Raw genomic sequence first — 24019 nt, 5'->3', positions numbered from 1 at the left:
AGTACTGGGCTACACAGACCTTCGATCTGACTCGGTATAGTCATTCTTGTGCCTTCTGCAAAAGTACTACACTTCCTATTAAAAACCCCCACCCAAATCTACCCAGTTTTGTAGAGATTTCTGTTTTCCCAACCTAATGAAAATGAAACTGTTACTCACTGGAAAAAAGAATTCACGGAGCAACCACTGCATGAGTAGCCCACTCATGAGCCTACACAGAGAACAGAAGTACTGTAATTTTATCTGACCACGCTGTAGGATGGATTCATGCAGACAACAAACCCCAGTGCTATTAATTAGAAACTTCTGCCAATTTCTTGGGTTTTTTTTAGAAGCTGTGAAACAAGAGAATTGGGAATAAGGCTGCAAGTTCTAACAGAGCAACAGCTTGTTTACTTCCAGCAGACCTGCAAATAACCAAATAACCAGCTACAAAAGTCACATCTTGCCACTTACAAAGAGGGCAAGTAAAGGCCATTGCTGAGAGAGATATTATTCTATGTATGGCTAATGCAATCATTTCAATTTGCTGAGAGCAGCACCAAATGAAGCTAGATCAATGTTCATAAATAGTTGTGTATATAGACATACATGCATATATACAATCAACCAGCTTGGTAAGCCTATAAAAAAAACAATGGTGGTGTTTAAATACCATAGGTGAAGAGCATGAGAGGCTGAGGCTAAATACTTGAAATCAAAGTAAGAGCGTTAATTTGTATACTTTGTAGTGCCTTCAAAGGGCAGTTTTGTTTTGTGAACTGAACACTTGATTTCTAAGACAATTCCTCCCAGGCAGAGGAAAAACCCCATGAACTAGCAAAATACTCAGGAAATTGAGAATATTCCTTTTCTTTCTCTTTCAGAATACTTCTATATCATAAACGAAAGACTGATTTTCCACAGCTAAGAGACAACAAAAACATCTGCAAAGGTTTTCCAACCTATATCTCCTTGAATTCTGTTAGTAGCCAGAAGATATCTCCGAATTTTAGTGCTTCCCTTGTATCTACTTAAAATAATAATTTTTATCATCCCTTTAACACTAGCTACAATAAAGTCTAACATACGATATAGTAAATTTTGTAAGAAATCCATTATTATTCCAGCATAAAACAGTATCAAACAAAAAACAGGGACACTTAGAATGGCATGTTAAATGTAATGGTGCATTTGCTCATTGGTCTTTGAAAGCTGCAAGTTTCAAGATGATCAACCACTGATGAAATCAACAGAATGCATTTTAAATACTTAATCATTTAATGTTATTAAAATACCTTCATATTTCCATACAGAATGTCATATGGTATATTATTTACAAAATAGCTCAATGTCATATAAAATTGTTTACATTCAATATAGGAACTTAATAATTATTCTAGGTAAATAACAAGAAATTGAACCTATTCCCTGTATGCAAACTCCATTTCTTAAACAAAGTTAAATAGCCTGAATATTTTTCATCTCTTACTTCTCATTGCCTTTTATTGTCAGCTAGGAGAGCGAACAGCCAAGGAAAGAAAAACAACTACCTTTACTTCTGCCTTACAACTGGCAAACTGTTTTGCCTTACACCTGGTAAAAACCAGCACCACTGTGAACACTGATAAATGTTACTGCCTTTTATATATGGACAAAATTCAATTTTTTACCTTTCCAAAATTATCTTAACCTTGTTTAATCAGTTACTGAGCTTCCATACTTGGCCTCTTCAACTTTCATCTATTGCTATTTCAGGTTTTAACGTATTTAAGATTTAGCTTATAGAGTACGTGAACTGTTGGAAAACAGAGCAGGGTTTGCACAGAATTTGCTTTCTTTCAGAATCAAACAATTTCGGCAAGAATGGGTGAATGACATATTTAGTGAAAAGAACTCTATTTCTGCCTTACTACTCAAACTTGACTTTATGTGAAACCCTGAAATTACGCACATGAAATCAATGGGCAATATTGAAGTAAGACAACTACAGTATCTTCTGTTTGATAATTTTCTTTTCTTAAAAATAAGTTAGCAGTATATTTTTTATACAAGAATTGTGTAATTAATACTAGCAGAACTCTATTTTACACATTTTACGACTTTCCTGAAGACGAAAAGCACTGCTCGTGTAAAAATAAGGCTGGTAAAAAACTCAAGGGAAACACTTTAGCCAGTATTTTGGCCTGTAAAGCTTATGTAGAAAGATCATAAACTGAATTCTTTTAATGAAACTCAGGATAAACAGAATACTACAAGTTCTCTCAAGGAGCTGACAGAATGCAATGCTTCTAACTGCTATGGGAACTGGACTAAAAACTCAAGAAGTCTGCTGAATGAACACGTAGCATGTAAAATATCCAGGCGTAACAGTATTTATCGACTCCCAAAATACCAGTGCAGATGGTTATCACCTCCTCTTTTTGAATTACAAGCTTGAAATGAGCAGCTATTATGGACATTAACAGAACACATTAATAGCATGAGTATGCTGATTTTCATAAGCTTTCGGTACATTTAGAAACTCACATTAATACTGGGTTACTTCTCTTAACTTTAGCAATATACACTTGTACTCAATGGTTTTTACCATTGCGGTCCAGTGAACCGAAGCAGAAAACATCCACTAATGGTATAAAAAAGTAAAGATGGCCTTTCATTTGTATACTAGTAGGCAGACAATTTCAAAACTAGTATTTGAAATTGAGATATACGGGCTTAAATACATTTATATGCAATTCTTAATTCATTATAAATCCAAATCAGAGAAGTAAAACCGTAAGCTTGTGTGTGTATGGAATAAAATACACTGTTATTTGAATAACCATTTCTTGAGGCCTCACATGAAGACGCTAATTAAACCCCACTAATTTCATACCCAGTGTCCACAGCTGTACTGCTACAATGTACGTGTTACACGTATTACATGTACCCCGTAACAACAAAACTCTACCAACATCACCCTGCTGTAATTTGCCATTATTAGAAGCTAAATTTTAAAGTTTGCAAAGAATTTTCTGCTATCCTTTACTTCAGGATAAGGAAAAAAAATAAAAATCTGACTGCATTATGGATGTGGATGCACCAAATAATAATTTTATTCCTCTGTTACAGAAGACTTCCTAGGTCTGAGAACAAGGTCTTTGATAGAGGTAGTGATTTCCTGGAGCTCTTTTCGAATGGCATCTGCTCCTTCCTCTTCCTGGTTATCTGATGTGTCACTGCCTCCATGTTCAGTTTTCTTTGTATGGCTGATCAACTGTTTCACTACTAGCCCTTGATATTTGACTAACAAAGAATGCTGATCCTAAGGGGAAAAAAGAGAACAAAGCAAAGGAACGTCATTCTTACAGAGATGGTACCCAGACCTTTAATTAAAGTAAATTTTTTAAAAAGCATTCTCCCATTCTTGCCTAAAGAGGTTAAATATATACATAAATATATTTCTATCAAGTTATTTTGCAACCTAAATTCTGAGAGACATTCAAAGAGGCAGAAAAATTAAAGTGCATCAATGCTGTGAGAACAGGACAATTAACTACCAAAGCAGGGAAGCAGTGCAGTTAGTAAACATCACCAGTTTGGGCAGTTTGGAATACAGAATTTCAATGTTTTTACTTCTGAAGTGGTCTATCTTTCTCTAAAATTGAACTAGAGAAGTTTAAAAATCAACCTTGCTCTAACTGGGAGGAAAGAGAGTGTAAGAATTTTCACTTGCAAGAATTATAACATCCTGCAGTAGACAGCTGTATCTATGGTTAAAGGCAAAAGCTGCAGTACTACTAACAGGTCGATTTTTAGTTTTATTAAAAAATATTGAAGACAGATTCTCGAAATGATAGCTTTGAAATACAATCCATTATCAGCAGAATTATCTATTCTGTAAATAAAACAATAATTAGACATGAAACACAAAGATGTCAGTCTTATGCAGCAGAAACAGTGTAAGGCACAACTTCAATGTTCTGTCATAGAAACAAGGTACTTTCCCCTTAAGAAGTTAGAAAGGAATACCTCTGGGATCTTGCCACTTAGGAAATTAATGATCTGTGGTACTGATCTTCCTGGTGCATGAAGCATACAGTGGGTTGAAAATTGAAATAACAGAACTGATGTCAGGTGCAGAACAAGAGCTGGATCTTCTGTGACTTTAAGCTGTTCAGTCAGAGCTTGTCTGTGCTGAAACAGGACTTGCCTGAGGAAAAGGAATACATTATATAAAAATATTTCTGTCTTACAGCAGTTGATAATATACTCTAAAACACCTAACTTCAGTTAATTTTAATTTTCTCCTCTGACCAGTTCTATGTAAAATAACACATTACAAAAAAACCCAACCCAAACAAAAAACCAAAAAACTAGCACTGGTGTAGCTCAGATTTTGAGAGCCCCCTAGAGAATTTATGAACTGTGTTGTAAGAAGTAGTAAGTCAAGTAAATTAGATAAATATGAACTCCCCCCTCCTCCTTCTCCCATGGAATTAGGACTGCTTGACTTTGCATTTTTCAGTTAAACAGTTTGAAAAGAAAAACTGCCTCTTACTTACACATTCTGTGTGACTGCTACCAAACTAACCACCTAACATCTGTGCAGCAATACAGCCACATTTCACAGACTGTGCATAGAATAAATAAAATTAAGGTACCTTTCCTTCTTTTTGTCTCCTTTTTTCACCATAATACCACAAATATCCACTGCAGAATCAAGGCATGAAAGAAAATCTTCTACACTCTATCAGAAAATGATATAAATATTTAAACTGTGTTAGCAGATTATAAAAAACTACTGTTCAAAATTAATCACACAAACAGGTGACTGTGAATACATTTGTAATATGCTCGGAAAGAAAAGAGAAAGTAAAAAGTATTTAGTAGAAATTAACTCTATTCCTCTTCTAATTGTTTGTATACTTAAATACTAAACCAAGTTATAATCCACTAATCTTAAAAACGGAATTAAAAAAGGAATATATGTTCTACAATTATTTAGAGATACGTTTTTCTTAAGAAAAGTATCAGTCTGGTCTTCTGCATAAAAGAATAAATTACTTTGCTTTGTACTTTCACTGCTAATCTGTTTTTTTTCCCCCTAAATATCCAGAGTTTTACTAGTTATGAAATACATGGGAGAATAATCAGGATCTTCAGGAATGAAATACAAGAAACATCAACCACTTTGAATTGCAGATTCTCTCTCAGCTTTTATTTTTCTCACCTGCACTTAAGAGATACACTGGATTCCACCTGGAAGCGAAGAGCTAGGTGACTATCAGTATCACAATGTAAGATCACCTTTTCACTTCTTAGAATTCACAGATATGAAAATGTACTTATTCTCACTGACTTACAAAAATTCAAAAGATTATTTTGACTTTATCCTTCACAGCAGCACCAGTTATGTACTACGCGCTCTATGTTAGCTGTTTATTAGCACTGTATTAGTAGAAAAATCTCAACTCAGATTCTGGATCATTTTACCTTGCCATTGAGAGAAGTATGCAGTTTAGTTAAAGGGCCTCTGGTATCTTCCGGCAATTTACCTAAAATCTTTGTCCGGACCTGTATGAGACAAGAATGAAAATAATCCGTACTATTAATTATCATTTTAGCTGTAGGCACATTTATATAGAAGATAATAAAATACTAAATAAACATCACTGATCTACTTGAGACTGTTAAAAAGGAACCGTTAACTGTGTACCTCACTTGTGATTGTAGAGTAATTTTCTGTTGTCATCATTGAATCAGACGCGAGGAAGTTGAAAATAAGATTTGTAATATCTGTACAGACTGTCTTCAACAGATGTTTGGCAAGATTACTCTGAGTCTCATCTGTTAAAAGAAGTAAGAGATTAAAAGTTAACTTATAGCTATGTGATTCTTATGACAGTTATCACAGCACTTCCTCTTATCAAGTATGAGTAGTATAACAAAGTATGACAAAGTTATCTGGATACATGAAGCTAACATGACATTTGCAGTTGTTTGCAGACATTCTTCAGTGAAAAATGTGAGCTTTCAGGTCTCTAAGAGCATTTTAATGTGTTGCTAGTATTTCAAAAGGTATATTTGTATAAGCAGTAAAGTAGTCCCTGTACAATCCTCCTGAACCCCTAATGAACAACCACTGCTATTCATCAATAAGCAAAAAATGAAAAGTCTACAGGACAAGCAGTAAAACAGAAAAGCAGGCACATGACTTTAGGACTGAAACAGTTTTTAGAAAAAAGAGGCTACAGAACACATGTACAAGAACAGAAGCTAATGGGAAATAATTCCATTTATTACTAAACATAGGAATTTCAGGGGTTTTACTAGCATTTCCTTTTGTTACAAGTTTTCCACAGGCAAAGTTCTATATAAAAGCTGAATACAGCAGAGAATCTTGGAAATGTCTATAATATTTTCCTAATGCTACTTTTCTGTCACAAAATATAGGTAGCTAAAGAAGACACCTTACAAAGTAACCCACTGCAAAATGAATCTACACCTTTTTGAAAAGCTGCCCTCAAGGAGCAGCTACTTTCCGTATCAAACCTAAAAGAGTTTTTAACAGTGCCTTCTTAGAAACAGGTAGTATTTGTATTTTTTATTAGTGGCATAGGTGACAGAATGAAGGAGGCTTACTAATTTTGCACTTCAGCATAAGGTCAGTGTTAGGCAGAGTAAACGCATCTTTAAGCTTTTCCTTTTTAAACTGTTCCCCTTCTTTGACCCTGAACGTAGATTCTGGAATAACTTCAACACCCTTGAAGGAGTATATTCAGGTTTTAAAGTATATATGTATTGTACCTGTGAAATGCTTTGTTCCCTTTTCAAATAACCGAATGTTGTTGTACAAGTTTGAGAATTCCTCCTGCAAGTCCTTCATAGTCTGTCTTCTGCTGGCTCCAGAAGAAGATGTTGAAGATGTAAAAACAGAACGCACAACTTCCTGGTAAGTTTTTGTTAAAGGTCTTAAAACAGGGAAGAAGAAAGAAGAAAAAGGGAACATCAAGCGAAGTGTAAAATTGTAGATTTTTCCAAATATATCAGCAATAGAGACAGCTATTTCATTACACAGTAAGTGAATGGGACATGAATGCCACAGAATGGTGTGCTAAATAAAAAAGCAAATAATGGAAATAACAAAAAAAGCACTAGGAATTTAAAATGCACTTTTGTAAGTGCAGAAGTACTAATGTTTACAGTATGCACAGTATGTACATGCTTGTCAAGGTTTTAACTCATAACAACTCCTAAATGCAAAAAAAATGAAAGAAAATATTTCCAGACGCAATGCTATTCAAAAACTCTTTCAGGGATCTGTGGACAAATTTCAGCTCCATGATAGCTATAAGAGCGGAAGACTTTTAAGTTGCATGGGCCCTTCTAAAAATGTTACCATTACAGTTACCATTGTATTCTAATGTCCTTTTTGCCCTGAACACACATATTCACATCCTCTCTCTTTTATGGAACATCTTTTAAAAGAAGATATTCATCTTTGCTTAGATCAGTTTGCTGACCTAGCTTATTACCCAGTTCATCAGGTACCAGCGAAGCCACAAAAGACAGGAAACGTGAACACAGACCAAGGGCTGTATGAAACCCCAACATGATCAGTGTAAGGGGGTGGAAGTACAACCATGAACTTGAAAATATGCCTGCTGACAAAGGGCACAGAACCACCTACTGCTGCTAAGCAGAAGCATTATTTCTCATTACTGTGTCAGGACAGTTTTCTAATACATAAGCAAGTACATAACATGGAGCTGTAATATGCTTTGCTTCCATCAGCAAAACATTTTTTCTAAGGAAGAAAACAGACTGAAGAGAAGGTTCATCTGAAGTGAACTGCAGAGTTTCTAACTCCAGTTGAATTTCTGAAATTACCTTATTAGATGTTCAGCAAGTTCTGTAATAAGTTCTTCAGGACAATCCTGCATGTGGGTCTTTAAAACATCCTGAATTTCATCTTGTGACATGAAAGGGAACTCTGGCTGCTTATTCCTACCTGTAGTGGTCATGAGCAACATTCATTGAGAAAACATTGTATTTAGTTTTGCTGTGTTTCCTCTGTGGCATGAGACATTGAAATGCCTCTAAGTCCAAACCTCCACAGAAGAAATGCATTAACAACGATGCAAAAAAAGGGATGACTACACATGATAGTTAAATCTTACACATATGAAAAACTGACAAAATATCTCTTTTGATCGCTTAGAAGTTATTTTCCTTCATAGGCAACTTAAGTAATAATTGTAGTCACATTTCAAACTGCTTGGCCTACACACCAATTCAGAAACTATGAAGTCACCAAGACCAAGTAGATTTTTAAAATGCCAAAGCTGAATAAAATGTTCCAATTTGAAAGACTTCACAAGGTTGGCTTTTGTTTAAACTCCATTTAGTACAGTACACAATCATGTAACAAAGGGTATCCTAAGCTTGAGGTTACAACATAAAATTTGAGACCTAAAAAAGCAGGAGTATTAAACCAGACAAGAAGTTCCAGTAATAAAATCAACTTACATGCTGCTTGTTAACACATGAATTAGTACCTCTGTATTTTGGTTTTGGACAAAATACGAAGTTTACCTGCATGCTGCAGAATTGTTTTACACATAAGAATGAGATCAGGATGAAGACAGGTAACCAGAAATGGACAGGCATTCTATGTTGCAGATGCAACATAAAACAGGTTTATTCTGCACATAAAGAAACTGAATGAATGGAAATCAATGATGTTCCTAATTGTGCCACACTAGCAATGAACAACATACAGGGCTATATAAACTGGTAGTAAGGGAGCTTAAATCACGTTTTGGAAAGGTTTTATTTATACACATCTGAATTTACCTTGGGATTTTGGCTCAATCTACCTATTAAAATACAGCAACACAGGCATCAACAATTGTAAAATACAAAAAAAAAGGTGATTTAATACTTAATTTTATATGCTCAGTAACTAAGCAGCCTTGAAAAATAACTTTATATGAGAATTTCAGTAATCTGAGAGTAGTATCATACAAAATTAAGATGCTGTACTTCACAACTTCAAATATGTTTAAAAATATTTCAGTCAGTATTGAAAGTCTAGATACTATACGTAAAATGGAAGCACACATTTCTGCTTCTCCACTGAATAAAAGAAATAACACATTTTTATGACTGTGTCACTTGCAACTACTGTTTGCTGAAAGCCTAACAATGTAGGTGTTTAATTCTGAGGATGCCATTCACGCTCCTTGTCTTAATGGTAAAGGCAGAGAAATGGGCACCGATAGAGAGCGATTCAATCTCATCCTGTAATACGTATCTAAAACAAGCGAGACAGACTAGTCCTTCAAAGTACTACCTTTCTCCATTACAAAGTCAGTAGTTATAAAGGTGACTTGTTCAGATGTAGAAGTGCCAGTTAAACAAGACAAATCTTATTTAGAATATTAAAACTTTGACTGTATATTTTATCCCGATGAGGAAAAACATCTACGTACTATTTCTTTGTCATGATTTGTTAATTTAAGCCAATTAAGATTTAGAACTGGATGTGAACTTCTCCATTTATCATACACTATTCAGCAAGTGTTAAGAAACCAAGCAGAACATTAATCCTGAAATCTAAGGTATTTCCTACACAAAATCAAATAATAAAAAACTCCACAGGCACTCATTTCCTTTACTTACATTTCTTTTTTAAAGACTAAGTTATACTTCTCAGTGAATATAGTATGTCTATTTCATTTAAACAGCAACATATTCATTGACACAACTCTAACTAAACAGTATTGTCATCTTTGACATTTTACCTGACATTGTCAGAACGGTGGGAAAAAACAGAGATGCGAAAGATCAAGTGCTAAAAAACATGTGAGTATGAATAGACAATGCCCAAAATAAAAATACAAACCTGTGATAGGCGCTTGCAACTCTTCATCGCTGTCAGCATCTTTTCTTCCTTTCTTCTTGTTTTTTTTAATCTTGATCTCTCTAGCATTACCACCTCCTCCTCCTCTCACGCATCCACTGCCCTCTGGTGGAGAATTATTTGCTTAGTACACAGCAAAGTTGTAGCACTTAAAAAGTTTACAATATTAATGTAATTTATTTGCATTACTTGTTAATGCTGAATTAAAACCCTACAACCTGATTCTAAACATAACCTACAATCCATGTCCCAGAATCTTAGGGCTGTAAGTTTCATTCTTAAGAAAAAAAGAGCAACTGAGTCACAGCTTTATTTAAGCTAATGTCATCAATAAACACAAATACTAATCATACCAAATATACCTATATATTTTATTTCAAAAAGGCACAATATCTTTTTCCAGCTGGAAACAGATGAAATACCACTTTTCATAATATAATGGGAGATTTTCTATTGGCTGAAAACAGCACCTTAGTAGGCATTTAGCATTTTTATTCAGTGATGCTGAATAACTAAGCTACTAAAAAAAACCCCAGATAATGTAACTTTGTTAACTTGCAGAGAAAAAAATCCTACATAGTATGCATTTATCCAAAATATTCTTGGAAGCATGCATTCAATTAACTAGAACACTAATTCTTTTTCAACTATTCCTAGATTACTACAATGCAATGAGATGTTCCACTTCTGACAAACATATCAAATTACTTAGTTCATACATCCCGTAATCCATATATTCACACTGCAGACAGGATCTTAATTTGAAATACAGTCCCTCTCCACAAGGTAAACTGTTCTGCTGTTCATTCCCCTTTTCACAGCTTGTTCCCTTCTTTTTTCACTTGAAAGAAATTTCAGCCCCAGAATAATTGGTTCCATACACACACCAAGTCTTGAGAAAGTAGTTCTTTTTCCATTTAAATATAAGGTTCAAGATTTCAAGTAACTACATGATGTAACAGTGCTATCATTTAAGAAAAGGAAACACAAAGACAAGATGCTACTACTCACAAAGCTAGCTGCATCTGTTACGTGTTATAGATGGATTTTTAAGAATTATTTTGCAGGAACAGCTAAGTAGCTCACTTGCAGTTAGCAGCAGATGAAGTACTTATAAGACCTTCTCCATTTGTGACGTCCACCCCCACCCAGAATATATATTAACCTGTGAATCTCCAAATAACTGCTGTGTGTGCCAACTACAGAAAATTGTCAGGCATGGTTGTCAGAAAAGATGTACAATATTTAAAAAAAAAACCCCAAACCTCATTTCTCTATTTATACAGAGTGATTTTTTAATTAATTTCTCAAGACTACTAAGAAATATTTTCATTTTCATGCGTCCTTGAGAAGTAGAGCTCAGCAGTGTATCTATACTGTGTAACCAAAAATGGTACAGAGGTCCCCGAGCTACTGGTTTGGCCAGTCCTCAATACATTACTCAGTCTTACATGACCAAACCATATACACTAACAAATGAACATGGATTCCTTGCTTCTGAAGACAGCTGCCTTGTGTTAGACCAACTCAAGACATCTTTATGGCATTTCTCAACCTGAAATTAGTTCTCACGGACATAGCTCAGATATAGCTACACTTACAGGATAATGAGAAGAAGTGGTTGGATTATTTCTTAAAATATCTTCAGCAACAGACTGGAAGGAACTACCAGACTAGACTACAAAATACAGTAACAGTAACTTTATATTTGAGTATTTCCAAGGCTAAACAAGATTTTTTTTTTTTTTTCCTTTGGCTTAAGCCAAATATTGATGCTTTACCTGTTGCCTTCTTTCTTCTTTCATCCTTTTTGTCTTTTTTATTAGCATATGAGTTCTCTAAACCAGAAGCCTGTTTAAAATCTTCTTCAGTGATTAAATTAACAGGGTTACTTTTAATTTCCTAAAATAAAGAACATGCACTTAACAGCAAAAAGATACAGCAACAAAAGATACATGCAGAAACATTTAATCCTTTTGGCCATGTTTTCAGTATGCTAAGGTAACACCATGTATTCAAAGTGCAACACATGAAGAGATACTTATTCTTCTCTTCAAAATTCAGCATCTGGTCACGCTGTTAGTGGAATGGTGTTCCCTGAGTGCAACTGAACATATATTAAATTACGCTGATTATACATGCAAACCTTTTCTTCATTTTTTTCTCTTCTTCTCAAACTGTATTTCAGATGAAATGCAAAGAGATGGCAACAGCAAATACAAAGTCATATAAACTATAGTCCAACGCTCGACATATATTGATTGCATCTTAACCAATAAAACTCCTACCTTTTCAGCTTTCTGTTGCATTGTAGCAGAAAATAGATCAGCACAGCTGTTTAGAAATTTCTCACTGACCACAATAGTGTCACTGAAGATGAAACCTGAAGAATTTTTGTTTAAAGATCTCATCACTTGCTGAAGCAAAATTCCAGCATCTTCTACTGACAATGAACTGGGCAGAAGAGTCTAGGGTAAAGAAAACAAAAATCATTTACATACAATAATCTGTTCTGGAATGGATAGACACACTTGCGTGTGGATAAACAGAATGCACAGACATTTTACATCTATTAACTACTTAGAATACACTGCACTTTTAAAATTAAACTAGTAATTTAAGAGTAAACACTTTTAAATCTTCTAACACCACAAATCAACATTGCTCTGTGTAAATGCATGGCAACTTCTTCAAAATGCACCTCAACAGATAGAGTAACACCAAACACAAAACAACAGCAGTTGTTTTACAACTTACAAGTGACAAAATAGTGCTGTTAAGGCCTAGAATTAGGATTTGGCTAGGACAAAATGGCTAATATCCCTCTGCTTACGGAACTGTCACAAAAGTCCAGTTTAAACTATTTTTCCACACACACACACCCCTCCCCAAATATACTGGTCTCTAGCACAATACACTAGCACTAATTTTGAAATGAAAATTAGTCCTAGGTTTCTGTCAACTGAATACTGCTACATCCTTCCACTGGCTTTGTTCAGGCCAGTTTAAAGGCAAATAATGCCTTTTTACTTGTTATTTCACTTAAACTGAATATTCTTCTTTGACAACATGGAAATTTCATTATACATATGTGTAGTATCAATAAAGTATCCTTGGACACAAAAGTAAGACAGAACAAATAAATACAACAACTGAAAGGATTGCTTACTGCTACATCTATCCAGTTTCCAGAGCTGATGGCTTCCTCTACAGAGGCTTCAACTTGATCCACAATTTCTTGACCAACACAAGCTGCTCTCAGAAATAAGAGCTGTGTGGACTTGTATCTCTTTTTAATGTAGCCTGCTGGGTCAGGGATGCCAAGTCTGTACAACGCATCAAATTCTATAAAACAGTTAGATGTCTGTCACATTTAAGTACCTTCACATACTCACAGGATCTTAAGTAGTAATTTTTTTTGAAAGCAGGAAATGAAGAATTTCATAGATTGTATACAAGTAAATGCAGCCTTAAGCTGATGCTGACCTAAAACTTAGTGTGCTACAAGCTGCGCGACAACATACTTAAGAGAAATATGAAGATCAAATCATTGACATGACTTTGGTCTGAGTTTTGGAAAAAAAAATGGTTTGAGGTTTAGCTCTGGGTTTTGATTTTTTTTTCTGATTCTTATACCTTTATCTTTGCAGTTGCATCTTTCCAAAATATTCCAATAAAACATGAACAATATTTACAATATATACAATGTCAAAATGTTTCGTTTTCAAAAGTTACCCCAATATGCCTGTTGAATTGTGCAATGCCTCACAAGCAAAGTGTTTCAACTATTTGGCAGTTTATACTTAGACATTCTGAAAACATTCAAAGATTGACAGATACTCTATCAGTCAAGCAATATCATAGAAACACTTAATGCTACTACAGTAAATTATGCTGAAGTTTTTCAAACTGCAAGACCATTTTTAGGAACTGGCCCTTTGGGACCAAAAGGATACATTCTTTGTTTATTTAGGTTCATATTTTCCCATACTCCTGTATTAAAACATCATCATCCACCATCACTGATCTTTAAGCTGGATAGATTTGTTTGGATTCTAGTCAGGGCACTAGTGCTACCTGGTCCAGTTCTACAGATCTTATTTTGCACAGGTTCTTCTTGTGTACTGCATGTTTGGCTGCCTGGACTGTTAGCCCAAGTTTGGTTGTAATCTGGATGTCTGTACTGAAACTCCAACCTTGTGGGTCAAACACGATCACGTGTAAAGTCTACAATGAGCAGTCTAATAAATGTTTTCAGAACAGTAATAAAAGTAGCATTTGTAACTCTGTTTTAGAGAAATGAAATTACTGTTTAGCAGTATGGCTCTCTCTGTTGAAATACGGTTCTTTGTGATAAAGTAACACACATCGTTATAAGCAAGATGGTCTTTTAACAAAGGAGTATCAACTACTGGGTCTTTTAACAAAGGAGTATCAACTACTGTATTGATTTCCACTTATTCTTGTAAGGCTTCACTCCAAACACTGGCTATATTAGGGTAAGACCAATTACCTATATTAGTCTTAGAAAGACATTTTATCTATGGGAATATAGATTAATTACCTAAATAACCATTCTGCTTGAAAAAGGAATCCACCCAGTTGCTCTGTGTTCTGGCATAGATGTCTGGAACAAACACAGCCTTATCCTGTCTCCCACCAACCACAGTGCCTTTTAGTCGACCAGTGTTAACAAGTTCTTCTAGCACAGCTACAATACAGAAAATAAAAGAAGTGGCACTTTCCACTTTATCTCCACTAAACAAAACATAGCAATTATTTTCCCTGTTTGCTTTCTTCTTTGCTGACACCCCACCCCCATGAGTTGTTTGTGCTTGTTCTAGAAAAACATTTCTTGGGTCTATCAACTATTTTTAAGACTATGTGAGTCTTCTGATAAAAGCTCTGGAAATCATACAATGTTTCAAAAGAGTGAGCCTCAATGGCAGAATCAAAACACTTTTTGCTGAATATGTAACTGTACAGTTTGAGCTTTTACTTTAGAAAATGTAGTCATAAAAGTATCTTTCTCTCTATATATAAAATATATAAGCATTTTTGTAATAATGTTCTCTTCAAATTCACTGCTTGCATGTTAACCAAGACAGAAAAAAGAGATTTGAACACACTAAAATGGCATGAAAAATTGTTACCTAAACTGCACAAATGTAAGCACCTCCTAGTGGTGACCATCTTTATGGTTTACAATGTTCACACTGTTGCCAATAATAACCTCCTAATAATGTACAAATACTGTTGATGAAGAACATACTGGCAACTGGTAGTGCCAAAGTACAAAGCCTTTCTCAATGCTAAATAAAGTATTTTTGGTCCATTAAAGGTGCACAGGAATATCTGATTTGCCTCGTATGTTCTGCTTGTGCCTTCTCATAAATCACTAGATATACTTAAAAAAAAATCGGTGACATCAACTGCCAAGCTCTGCTAATTTCCAGAGCTTTGCTAGATGGCTTTTTTAACCCCAGTTTGTGATGATTTCTGTTTCATTAAAAGACAGATTTTACCCTGGAACAGAACATTAAATAGTTTCACACGGTATGGCTTCTTCCTCATTATATGAGTCAACATTACAACATGCTTAGTACAGCACATGAAGGTTTAGCGCACCTAAGCAGGAAAATTTACCTGAAAACCTGGTTCCAGAAGAAATCCTGCACGCTAAATCATGATTTTTTTCTTTGGTCAGATATGCCCAAATTGTAGGTAAGTCTCTACAAGCTAGAGTAGCAGCTATTGAACTCCACTGCCTCTAACTCAGCTAACAGTACTTATGCTGAGAAAATGTAGACGAAAGAGAAACTGATTTAAACAAGATACAGCTTTACATCATGTAAGACAAGAGCTAGAAATCATGTTCTGCCATAATTCAGTTACCTTGTATAAAATGGAGCTTATAGGACAGATTCTTAAAGTAAAATTAGATTTTTATACTTACTAATAGTTAAGTTATAACAAACATAAAAAGCAAAGCATAGAAGTAACATCATTAAAAGGTATTCTTTTCAAGTTTCCAGCATTTGTGGAATTGAAATGGTATCTCAGCAAATAGATAGAAAAAAATCAAATGTCCTCTGGCAGTGAGTAAAAAGATAAAAAGCTCTTTGAAACTTGCAGAGGAAGTGAAATACAGTAAGAAAAACTAAAGAAAAAGATGAACAAACTAAAAAAAAAATCTACCCCAAAACCCATAAAAAAGATAGTATGAGAAATACCCTTAGCCACAGTGATGATTACTAGCAATGAGAAAACACTATAACTTCAATTCACATTAACACTGTACATGAGTAGAACACGATCATGTACTTGCAGGACCTGTTTGAAAAAGACTGTAACCACATACTGAAATTTGTCAGGTACTGCAACAGTACTAAGATGCAGTTTTAACAGATTTTCCTTTTAATCTATGAATAGCTGGATGGCATGTTCCAAAAAAAAAGAAAAAAAAAGAGGAAACCTTAAATAGGTTATGTGAAAGTAGAGTGTTTATATAATTTTATTTAAATGCTAAGATTTTAATCTTCAGTGAACAAGTTTGTTGCAAAGAACAAGAAGGTAAGCAGAGAGGTATTATAGTGCAGCTAAAGCACGCAATGCCCAGAAGGCAAAAAGACACAATCAAACAAAAGAGAAACAGTAACTTTCATGAGAAGAGACAGAAAACTATTAAGGGATTCCACAGACCAGTAGCACTTAGTCAGAATACAAGACTAATGATGCTTGAAGCACCATTTTGGACAGATGGGAGGGGGTAGTCAAAGAAAAGCTGCAACATGAGAAGTAAGAAACAATTAAGTATTGCCTAAAAAGTTTCAGCAGTTGGGTAGGAAATCTTTTTTTTTTTTTTGCATTTCTATTTCAACAAGGAACTGTGAAAAATAAAAGCAAACAGTTTAAGGATACACTTTATCTCTCAGCATATAAACACATTTAACTAAGAGCATAACAAAAGCTCTGCCTCCGATATCACAGAGAAAAGTCAATAAATAAAATCCAGAGCAGTTAATGTTATTTGGCTACATAAAATCTGTCCCCTATTGTGAGCTTCACTGATAAAACTGCCAGTAGCTAAGGGCAAATAACGAAACAGATGACAAAACGAGTTCTGTACTTCTTGCATTATTCTGTCGCAGAGGCATTTCATCAACGTATGCTTTCGTTGCTTTAGATACAGAGAACATCTCTTTAATGTTTTTTACACTAAAGAGAAACATATTGCTCTTTCTTCCAGACTTAAAGCTATATACTAAAATGCTTATTTGAAAGCATACTTCTAGTAATGAAGAATCTATTAATTAACTAAAAAAACCCAACCAAACCAACCAACCCAATCCAAATGAAACTCACAGTAAAGTAAATGTTCTTGAAATCCGTACCGAGTGATCAAGTTACTTACAGGTGTAGGCCTTGGAAAAAAGACAAACAAATCAAAATAAACTACTGACCTGAAACTGATGTGGAGAATCTAGAAATAAGAGAGGTTACTCCAGATGGACAAAACTACAAATTGTCTTAGCCCCAGGGTGCTACACTGATGTTTAACATTGCCTAAAATGTTTTAATTTTGAATTCCCATGAAATTTTATCTTATAACAAAGCTACGATAATTATTCTAAGGGAACTTTTGCTGTTCCAAGCTTTTCTCTTCATACAAATCGACACAGAAGGTTATTGACTTAATTATAAAAAATTACCTAGAACCACACATAGTGGGCAGACATCAATATGTAATTGACTGGAAAGTGGTAGAATGACAATGAGGATAGATTCTCTCCAAACAAACGAAAGAACTACCAATCAACATTTTCTTCAGCCAAACAACTTGTTGTATACTGTGTATTGTTATACTGCTCTTGTTCTCCTTTCAAAAGGAGGTCCCCATTTCAAAAATGTGGGTCTACTATAAGTAAATATTTCACCCCAGGAACTGAACTACACTTAAAGAAATCAATTCATAGCTCTTTATTTCCTTTTCTTTTTCAATCACAAGAGAATTTCATCTATAAAGACCTATGCTAAAAATATTTTAATATGTGGTTGCAAATATTCCATTTACCGAGTAATTGCAGTGAAGAGACCACGAATGCGTGCTCGATGGCGGGACACAAAGGCTTCTGTAAAAATCACCTCATGGTTTTCCTGGTCTAGTTGTCCATGAATAATTCTACCCAAACGTCTGGATAATGCCTGTAAATGGAAGCTGGGATGACTGCTAAAACTGTATATTAATGATGTTAAACAATAATTAATGAAAAAAATCTTTATTAACAGAGCAGCTAATCAGCTTTGCTAAAAGACAAAACAGTCAGAAATGAGGACTGCAAGTGGAAATTACTATTTAGGTATGTTGAGAATGTATTTACTACATATAAATTGATGCCATTATGGCCCACACTCCAAACTTAAGGGAATTCAGCTTTCCTAACAATGCCCTCTTCTATCAGACATGTGGGTATCTAATGATGAAAGAAAACTTTTCAAAAGAAGTAAGAATGGTTTGGAAATGCACAGTGAATACTCAGATTTAACCTTTGTATTAGTTTCGTGCAAACCAGTGGCAGACGAATTCAATATCCATTTTTTTTCAAAGAGACAAGATAAAAATTAGCAACAATAAACACAAAAGAAAGAGGCAGAAACAGCTTATAAATGTGCATTGTTGCAAGTGAACTAAACCCAGGAAATACTGCCCAGGTAACAAAGAGAACTGTCCTGGGTTCAGCTACAGCAGTCATTTTTTCTCCTTCTTAGTAGCTGGTGCAGTGCTGTGTTTTTGACTTTCAGTCTGGGAACAACGCTGATAACACCGATGTTTTTAGTTGTTGCTCAGTAATGTTTACTCTGACCAAGGACTTTCTCAGTCTCATGCTCTGCCAGAGAGGAGGGGAAGCCAGGAGGAAGCAGAGGCAGGACACCTGACCCAAACTGGCCAAAGGGGTATTCCATACCACAGCACGTCATGCCCAATATAGAAAACTGGGGGGAGTTACCCGGAAGGCCCAGATCGCTGCTCGGGTCGGGCTGGGTATCGGTCGGCGGGTGGTGAGCGGTTGTGTCCTTTTCCCTTGTTATTCCTCTTATCATTATTATTGGTAGCAGTAGTGGTTTGTATTATACCTTAGTTACTGGAGAGCTGTTATCTCAACTCGTGGGAGTTACATTCCTTCGATTCTCCTCCCCATCCCTCCGGGAGCGGGGGGAGGAAGGAAAAGGGGGGGAGTGAGCGAGCGGCTGCGTGGTTCCAAGTTGCCGGCTGGGCTTGAACCACGACAAGAACCCATGTAATAATTTCTGTACGTTAGAAATGTTTTTGTAGAAGCTAATCATGCAACAAATATTACAAGAAATCTGCTCATAAACTGAGAGTCAAAAAGGTTGTCTGTGGTACATCATATGACTGCTCACCTAACACATGTCATAGGATTACCCTTTGAAAAAAGTGTCTTCCAAATAATGGAAAGAGAATTCTCCCTAATGCTTTTAAACACTACAAGAGTCACTAACAAAGGAAAACAGTTTTTTGTTTCTACTCTGATTGTCTGGCTTCAGCTTCTAGAAACAAACATTTATTTTACCTTTTCTGAATGGTCTCTACCATTGTATTTCTGCTTCCTGGGAAACTAATGAGACTGATGAAATTACCCCTATATCTTTAGAATTTCACACAAATAAATTTTCAGATTTTACACTACTCTAACCTGTTCCCAACATTACTAATCCTAATCAGTTCCTAACAGTCATAAAGATTATGAAGAAATTTTGCCTAGTAGTGAAAAGGCAAATGTCAACTTCATTCTGTGAATGGCTGTTACGCTGCAACTTCTATGTACCTAATACTTTTCTACTTAGAATGACAAACAGCTTATAACAATTAAAGCCATGAATATTACCAAGATAACTAAAGAATGTGAATACAATAAATTCTACATTTGCTAGGTTGGTGGCTTGCATCACCTGTATCAGGAAGTCTCCTGGGAGGTCGTACGCCTTGCAGAGTTCTGATATTGTCACCTGGCCAGTTTCCTGTAGTTTATCATTTATTTCTTCTGCTAATTGATCCAGGTAACTCCTTATTTAAAAACAAGAAAAAAAAACACCCCAGCACAGTAAGTGTAAATTTCAAGATCAGCCTGTTAGCCACATGCTGAATTACTAATTGACCTGGCATTATGAGGACCAGAGGGCTGGAGCACCTCTCCTATGGAGTCAGGGTGACAGAGTTGGGCTTGTTCAGCCTGAAAAAGAGAAGGCTAGAGAAGGGAGACCTTAGAGCAGCCTTCCAGTACCTAAAGGGGGCCTACAAGAAATCTGGAGTGACACTTTTTACAAGGGCATGTAGTGGTAAGACAAGGGATAATGGCTTTAAACTGAAAGGAGACTTAGATTAGACATCAGAAAGTTCTTCCCTGTGAGGGTGCTGAGGTGCTGGCACAGGTTGCCCAGAGAAGCTGTGGCTGCCCCATCCCTGGCAGTGTTCAAGGCCAGGTTGGACAGGGGCTTTAAGCAACCTGGTCTAGTGGAAGGTGTCCCTGCACATGGCAGTGGGGTTGGAACCAGATGATCTGTATGGTCCTTTCCAACACAAACCATCCTATGATTCTATGACTATACCTCTTTCTGCTGAATTTTTGCAAAAATAAAGTTATTTTAAATTAATAAAGGAGAACAATGTCAGTGAACATGTGGTTGTTTGCTTTTTTTTTTTAAGCCTGCTAACCAAATAGTTAGTATTAAAATTGGCCCTTTATCTGCTTGTATGAATCTGTCGAATAGCAGGAACAAGAAAACATTATATGTCAATGAGACTTAGAAATGGGCTTTAACAAGCAAGATAGTTTCTTTTCAAGAGAGCCAGGAACTTCACATTCTTTGCCAAGAATATATCCTGCAGCACAATCAATAATAGAGACAAGAGTATTACTTCAGTGGCTGTTAGTGTGCTGAAAGCCATGAAATAACTTGCTCATACATCTTCGGCTTGTGAGGTAAAGCAAGATGTAGGAAAAAATTAAGAGGGTTTGTCAATAGCTGAGGCAAACAGCAAAGCCAAGAGAGATCTGGTGGCTGTACACAAAGACAGTGAGTAAGAAATGAAGCCTCCTAAGTGCAGGATACTGGACAGAGACATTCAGTAAGGGTTTTGCTCCACGGATTCACTGGATACTTTGCTGAGACAGGCCTCATGTGCCATTTGCAAAAGAAGCACTGATCACCACCAGGCAGCCTTAGCAGAAGTCAAGAAAATGTATTTCGCTTCAAAAGCAACAACAGCTGGCCAATGCTTTTAGTCTGCATTCTAAAATATAAGAGACATGAATTATACATATTGCTCCTGAAAGTACTCACTCATTTATAAGCTGTCCCAGTACAAGCTGAATAGTTTTTTCAGATTTAACGATGTCATTAGCTCTGTTTTCAATATGCAGGAGGTCCACATTTATTACCTAAAGAAAAATGCCAATGAAACCTCTTATCAGAACTTTAAATTACTTCTCAAAAATAGAGATATTATACCTACACATTACTATGTTTTGAGGAAAGCTGCTTTTATTTTCTTCTGCTATTGCATACATAGACAGTTAAGCTCTGATTTGGAATAAAGCAGCAATGCTTTCTTGGCAACTGTGACAAGGTTAAAAGAAACCTCTATAATAAAAAAATTCCAGAAAGCTATGAACAGAAAATACTAAATTGTCCTTCAGAAAGGTTTTCTGATTCCAAGTGATTTTACTCAAGCCAGAAGGGAAAATTAGTCACAGAGGAAGACTACTTGAGGATAAAGATTAGTGGAGACAAGCAATTAATGAAGGAAGAGCGAAGATCCAAAGAGGTGTGCAAAGTTAATTATGCATGCTCCTGCAGCTTTATATTTAAATGGAAAACATATTTACTTTCTGTTTGCTATCCTTAGTTTACAAAGGAAGAGTTCATAAAGAAAATCTGTACATTTCAGTGGTGATTTCAGAGGCCGTAGATTATTATTAAGCATACAGGAGCTTTCTATAAAGCAGTAAATGGACAGATTAAGTAATCTGCAGTACTCTGACATGAGCTATCAGCTTTTCATAAAGTTCATTCTCTTTTAAAAAAGTAACTTAGCTGGAGTATAACTGATAAACTCCACATTTACAATACACATGGTGAAGTAAAGAAAGAAGTATGCAGTTTTTTGTTACGAGAAAGTTACCTGTTGTAAATCAACAATGTTTACTCGACCTTCAAAAAAAAAAAGTACAAATACACTTTTAGTGAATAAAACATGTTTGAACAGATGTAGTATATAGCATAGTCCACTGTATACAAAACATTTCTTCATTACCTTTTTGTAAACCAATTAAACCAACTTCAGCTTTATGTATTATCAAATCACAGGCAGTCAGTGCAAGATATCCCTACTGTTCTACCCTGTTCTACCCTATTGCCTTGCTGACAATCCCATATAGAAATTCCAGAAGTAAAAATCACTGTTCAAACTCCCTCCCAATTAGTTTTTACCTTGTTGCTGATCTGGATTTGACCACTAGTCCAAAAGTATCAAAACAGCGATTGCCAAAACTTTTTACCCTTGCATGATGCTACTAACAAAACCCAGCAACTTTAAATTCAATTCAAGCTATCATACTGATATGATACAGTGGCCTAACATATTGAGACATATTTTTGGTAATTGTAAGAATATTGCTATTCTGTATGAACATAATAAGGAAGTTAATTTTCCAAACATATGGTAACATGAAATTCATCCTTAAACATCCTTAAACTGTAAACTGTCTTCTCATTAAAACCACTGATAGAAAGCAGTCTGAAGCCTATGTGCTTCCTTATATATCTGAGATCTTACAAAGCAGACGGCTTGTCATTCTGGTAAAACAGAAGATGTCAGTGACAATTTTAAAATATTATCAATGACATGAAAAGAGAATGATTTTGAAATTCCGAGTCAAGGCCAAATATCTAGGCTAAACAGTTAACCATACTAAAATGCCAAACTTCCTTCAAAAGGGTTCTTCGACCACTTCTACCTTCGAAATTCTGCATGGGCAAAAATGAACATACAAACTAAGTGATGTATCTTGATATGCCTACCTAAGAGCTTAACACAGATCTGAAGTGAGAATAAAAAAGTAGTAGGCACATTAATATGTAGATGAAGCAATAGGAAGCAAGCTCACTTTTTTTGTCTTTTTCTTTTTGGCCACATTAGGGCTACTGAACACAACCTTCAAATTCTTTCTGTAGTCTTCAGACCTAACTTCCAAATCCAGAGGAAGAAAGCAAATGCCACACTTACCACCACATACGTGAAGCTCATCCCGGATCTCCTTACTAATCTGTGCTGGAGTGACATACTCTTTTCCATCAAGTGTGTGCACTACTTCCAACTGCTTTTCTGCAATCAGTTTAGTGACAATTTCTATACAGTTCCGTTCTGATAATCTATCAACAGCATAAATAAAAATCAGTCAGTCAAAGTAAGTGCTTGCTAAAATTATCTTTAAACTGATGTTTTAGAAATACTCAACACAGGAAGGGCCATGAAGATTACTTATTTTACTGTGTGAATATTTTTAAAGACAAAAAACTGATTTCAGGATCCTGTTCATCACCCCCCAAATCATCCATATGACTTCACTTATGTGCGTCATATCTCTAAACCAACTCTTACTCTTCTCCTGAACAGCTGCCAACCCCTTTTGCTGAAAGAATGCACCTGCTTGTGGGCTTACGAATGGTTGTGCTTACAGAATTTGTGTCTATCACCCTTCTGTGTATTTTGTTTTGCTTTGCTTGCTTGGGATTATTTTGTGTTTCTTTAATAAAAACAGTAAGTTCTAAGCAACAAAGTCTACTACTCTACCACACATACGGAAGAAACAGCACTGGAACCATGACGGCGTTTAGCAGCTTGAACTTAGCGGCAATTTCACACCGTGAACCTGCACGTACTCTGTGAGGGTCCTCGGGACTTTTGGGGACTGCAGAGGGTCACTGCCTGGCTGAGCTCCCGGCCCCGGCTGTGTGTCAGGGCCAAGGGGCCGTGAGGGCGGGCTGGGGGAAGGGAGGCCGCCGGCGCGGGGAGGGGAGGGAGCGCCGGTAGGCGATCCTTAGAGG

At 35.8% G+C, this 24019-nt stretch overlaps 1 protein-coding gene across 1 annotated transcript; it reads right to left on the bottom strand.

Moving 5' to 3' along the window:
• Nucleotides 1–3076: 3076 nt before the first annotated feature.
• On the bottom strand, nucleotides 3077–23797 carry UFL1 (UFM1-specific ligase 1). The gene is made up of 19 exons (XM_010023447.1): nucleotides 23775–23797; nucleotides 23199–23344; nucleotides 22095–22123; nucleotides 21254–21351; nucleotides 19862–19976; nucleotides 17964–18094; nucleotides 17255–17313; nucleotides 14454–14600; nucleotides 13059–13234; nucleotides 12178–12357; nucleotides 11671–11791; nucleotides 9872–9994; nucleotides 7855–7975; nucleotides 6772–6935; nucleotides 5681–5811; nucleotides 5458–5538; nucleotides 4626–4711; nucleotides 3994–4174; nucleotides 3077–3286 (listed from the first exon to the last, which is right to left on the bottom strand). The coding sequence occupies exons 1-19, from the start codon at nucleotides 23795–23797 to the stop codon at nucleotides 3077–3079; spliced, it is 2322 nt and encodes a 773-aa protein (XP_010021749.1).
• Between the last annotated feature and the right edge of the window lie 222 nt (nucleotides 23798–24019).

This window comes from Nestor notabilis, unplaced genomic scaffold (genome assembly GCF_000696875.1).
Source record: "Nestor notabilis isolate BGI_N333 unplaced genomic scaffold, ASM69687v1 scaffold751, whole genome shotgun sequence".
In the NCBI taxonomy this organism is placed as follows: domain Eukaryota; kingdom Metazoa; phylum Chordata; class Aves; order Psittaciformes; family Psittacidae; genus Nestor; species Nestor notabilis.
The sequence above is the reverse complement of the archived record's forward strand: the minus strand, read 5'-3'. Positions and strand labels throughout refer to the sequence as shown.

Bases quoted from the DNA above. Each gene is read 5' to 3' on its own strand.
- UFL1 (XM_010023447.1), bottom strand. From the start codon at position 23,797: ATGGTTCCAGTGCTGTTTCTTCC. The intron at 23,345-23,774 runs GTATGTGTGGTA...TGCTGTTGATAG, and splicing joins GTTCCAGTGCTGTTTCTTCC to ATTATCAGAACGGAACTGTA. The intron at 12,358-13,058 runs GTAAGCAATCCT...TCTTTACCCTAG, and splicing joins GAAACTGGATAGATGTAGCA to ACTCTTCTGCCCAGTTCATT.